General features: G+C 36.4%; 1 protein-coding gene across 1 annotated transcript in view; it reads left to right on the forward strand.

Annotated features, from left to right (window-relative positions):
- LOC102850654 (chromatin complexes subunit BAP18-like) overlaps positions 1-2,716 on the forward strand; it is a 6,204-nt gene extending 3,488 nt beyond the window's left edge. The window contains exon 2 of the mRNA XM_006882916.1: positions 2,705-2,716. Within this exon, the coding sequence (XP_006882978.1) occupies positions 2,705-2,716 (12 nt within the window). The remainder of the gene's footprint in view (positions 1-2,704) is intronic.
- The last annotated feature ends 709 nt before the right edge of the window (positions 2,717-3,425 follow it).

Below are 3,425 nucleotides of genomic sequence, written 5' to 3' on the forward strand. Positions count from 1 at the left end.
ATTGGGATGGGTGTGTCAGAGATGGTGAGAATGGCATAGGACAGAACGGAGTCTAGGGCTGTTGTCCATAGGGTTGCTATGAGTCGCAAGTGATTAAATTGCACATAACAACAACAACAACAACAACAACAACAACAACATAATTTTGTTAATTTTTAAGGAATCAGTTTTAATTTTCTGATTTTTTTACTATTGTTGCATAGTTGTAAAAATAATTTTATATCACATAAATTTCTATAGTTTTGCTTATTTTTAGATCAGTTTATATTCTGGATTTTGTATCTTGATTTTAGACAGTTAAACCATTTCTAATGATTACAAATTCAGTTATTTTCTTATGCCCTTACTGCATAATAAATCTTTTCTTTTACTCTTGGGATTCTACTGCATTTAAGATTTTATTTTGCATACTACATGTCTCTGACTCTCCATTCTATGTTTAATATACTTTTATTCCTGTAAGATTCATTGTGAATAATTGTTAACATTTCTTCTGGTCCTCTAATTATTTCATTTCTCACCTTCTTAAAATCCAGTGTTAAATATGAGTGTTGAATTATTTTTTAAAACATTTATTCCTAAAAATGTAATTCCCATCTTCTTAATAATGTCTAGATAGCTAATGGGTAAGGAGTTGCTCTGCAAACCCATAGACAAGCAATTAAAATCCATTCACTTCTCTGTGGGAAAAAAATAGACAATTTCCTCTCATGCGATTTACCACAAAAAATCTGCTGGTAGCTGGTTTAGCTATGAATTAACTCCAACTTGATGCCAATGATTTCTTGAGTTTGAGAGCAGTGTGTTGTTTGGTAGGTTAACTCCATGCTAAAAGTGTTATCTTTGTTTTATATCCATAAACATAATGTAAATAGTAAATATTTCTCTGTGTCTGCAAATTTAAAGTGTAATTAGCATGGTTTATCTTATTTTCTATTTTATAGACTTGTCTCTTTGTGTCTGGTTATTTTTTATTTTCTTTCATAAAGTATTGAGAGTACCATGGACTGCAAGGAAAACAGATCCATCCCGGAAAGGGTCAAACCGGGCGGCTTCTTGGAGGTAAGGATCCTGAGGCTTCGACTAACATACTTCAGACATGTTATAAGGAGAGACGGGTCCTTGGAGAGGGACATCATGCTTGGGAGGGTGGAGGGACAGCGCAGGAGGGGAAGACCCTCTATGAGGTGGATTAATTCAGTGACTGGGGTAATCGGGATGGGTGTATCAGAGACGGTGCGATTGGCACAGGACAGAGTTTAGGGCTGTTGTACATAGTGTCGCTATGAGTCACAAGTGACTTGATGGCACATAACAACAATGACAACAACAATATCTAACATAAAATAAAACTTAGATTTGTTGTTGTTGTTATGCGCTGTTGAGTTATCGGAGACACATAGTGACCCTATGTACAGCAGTTCTGAACCTTGTCATATCCTGAGCCAATCTCACTAATTCTGACACACTTACCTCCTCTCCCCCAGTTACTGTATCCATCTATCTCATCCAGGATCTTCTTCTCCTACGCTGTCCCTCCACCCTTCTAACCTTGATATCCTTCTCCAAGTATCAATCTCTCCTGGCCATGTGCCAAAATATTTAAGACAGAGCTTCAATGTCCTAGCTTCCAAGGAGAAACTTGGTTTCATTCTCTCCAAGACAGACTTATTTATTTTCTTGGCAGCCCATGGTATGTTCAAGACTTTTCTCCAGCACCACAACGCGAAGCATTTATTCTTCTTCTGTCATCTTTAGTCATTTTCCAGATCTCTGAAACATAACAAGTAATTGTGAAGACATTGTCCTTAGTCTCTAGCCTGTCATTGTTGCTTTTCAGCACTCTGAAGAGATCCCTGACAGATTTTCCCAATGCAATTTATCTTTTTATTTCCTGACTGCTGGTGTTAAGAATGTTGATTGGGGAGCTGAGCAAGCTGTAATTGTTAACATCTTCAATCTCTTCTTCATCTGTCATGCTGCCGTCAATTGGCCCAGTGGTGAGAATCTTTGTCTTCTTGATGTTGAGCTTCAGTCCTTATTGAAGACTACAGTCCTTGACCTTCAGCATCAAGTGCTTGCATATTGTAGGCTAGATAGATAGATAGATAGACAAATAATGTTTAAATATGGAAGCAGGAGCAACATCCATTTCCTAAACAACATGCCTCCAGAAACTCTATGAACTTTGATAAATGTTGATAGTTATACAAAGCTGACAGTTAAAGAAAGTTTCCAGGCCTTTTGTTCATAGGGTTGCTATGAGTCGTTCTTGACTTGAAGGCAATCAACAATATATGTTTAAATAATTTCCTCTCTTTACAAAGTACTTCTACTTCCTTATGTCAGGTACATACAAGCACCAATACTTTTGAGTATAATAAATACTAACAATAACTGGTGTAATATGAAGCTTGGCATTATCATCATCAAGAACCAAATTCTCTTGTTCCTTTACTACAAGACAGCTTTTTAATATCCTAACATTATAATGCTATCAAGGTCATTGTGCTGTGAGTTAAAGTCCTAGATTCCTTGCTTTCTTATGCTAGTGTTGTGGTTCTTTCAAAATCTCAGGTGAGCTTAATATTTTCTTTTATCACTTCCAGGATCAAGAACTATCCTTAACAAAATGTGTCCCTAAATTCAGAGTTTTCTAACTTTACATCTCCTCTTGAATTTAAACTTTTGCTTTTTTTAATAGGTCTTCAAATAGGTCTTAAAAAATATTGTCAGGTGTTTAAACAATTCTTTTATGAAGCTTTTCTAGGTAGTCTTTTTTCTTTCTTTTTTAAAAAAAATCCTGCTCTCAAATTGGCATGCTGTTTCAAAATACCTCCTCCACCATGTCTGTATAAAAGTTCCCAGGACAGGAATTCAAACTCACTCTCTCACAATAGTTTGCATAAGGCTTATGGTTATTTGGTGCCATTGAGTCAAGTAGACTCACAGTGACCCTGTTGACAAGAGACCTATCCTGTGCCATCCTCATCATCTCTGATACACTTTAGCCCATGGGTGCAGTCACTCAGTCAATCCAATTCATTGGGCTTATTCTCTCTTTAGCTGATCCTCCACTTTTTGAAGCATGAGATCCCTTTCCAAAGAATGGCCTCTCCTAGCAACATGCCTAAAATATGTAAGGGAAGCTTCGTGATTCTTGTCTCCAAGGAATCCTTTAGTTGTACTTTTTCCAAGATATATCTGTTCATTTTTTTTGTGACAATCTATAGGATATTAAGTGCTCTTCCCTAACGCTATACTTTAAAGCGATCATTCATCCATATTCATTGTCTCGCTTTTAGATGCATAGCAAGTGATTGGGGGAGGGGGACCAAACAAGAAATTACCTGAATTAAACATACTTTAACCTTAAAATTAACATTACTTCTTTTTAATATCTTGGAGAACTGTCTTCTTTGAGC

This window comes from Elephantulus edwardii, unplaced genomic scaffold (genome assembly GCF_000299155.1).
Source record: "Elephantulus edwardii isolate Elephantulus edwardi_28Jun2011 unplaced genomic scaffold, EleEdw1.0 scaffold00025, whole genome shotgun sequence".
Taxonomy (NCBI): domain Eukaryota; kingdom Metazoa; phylum Chordata; class Mammalia; order Macroscelidea; family Macroscelididae; genus Elephantulus; species Elephantulus edwardii.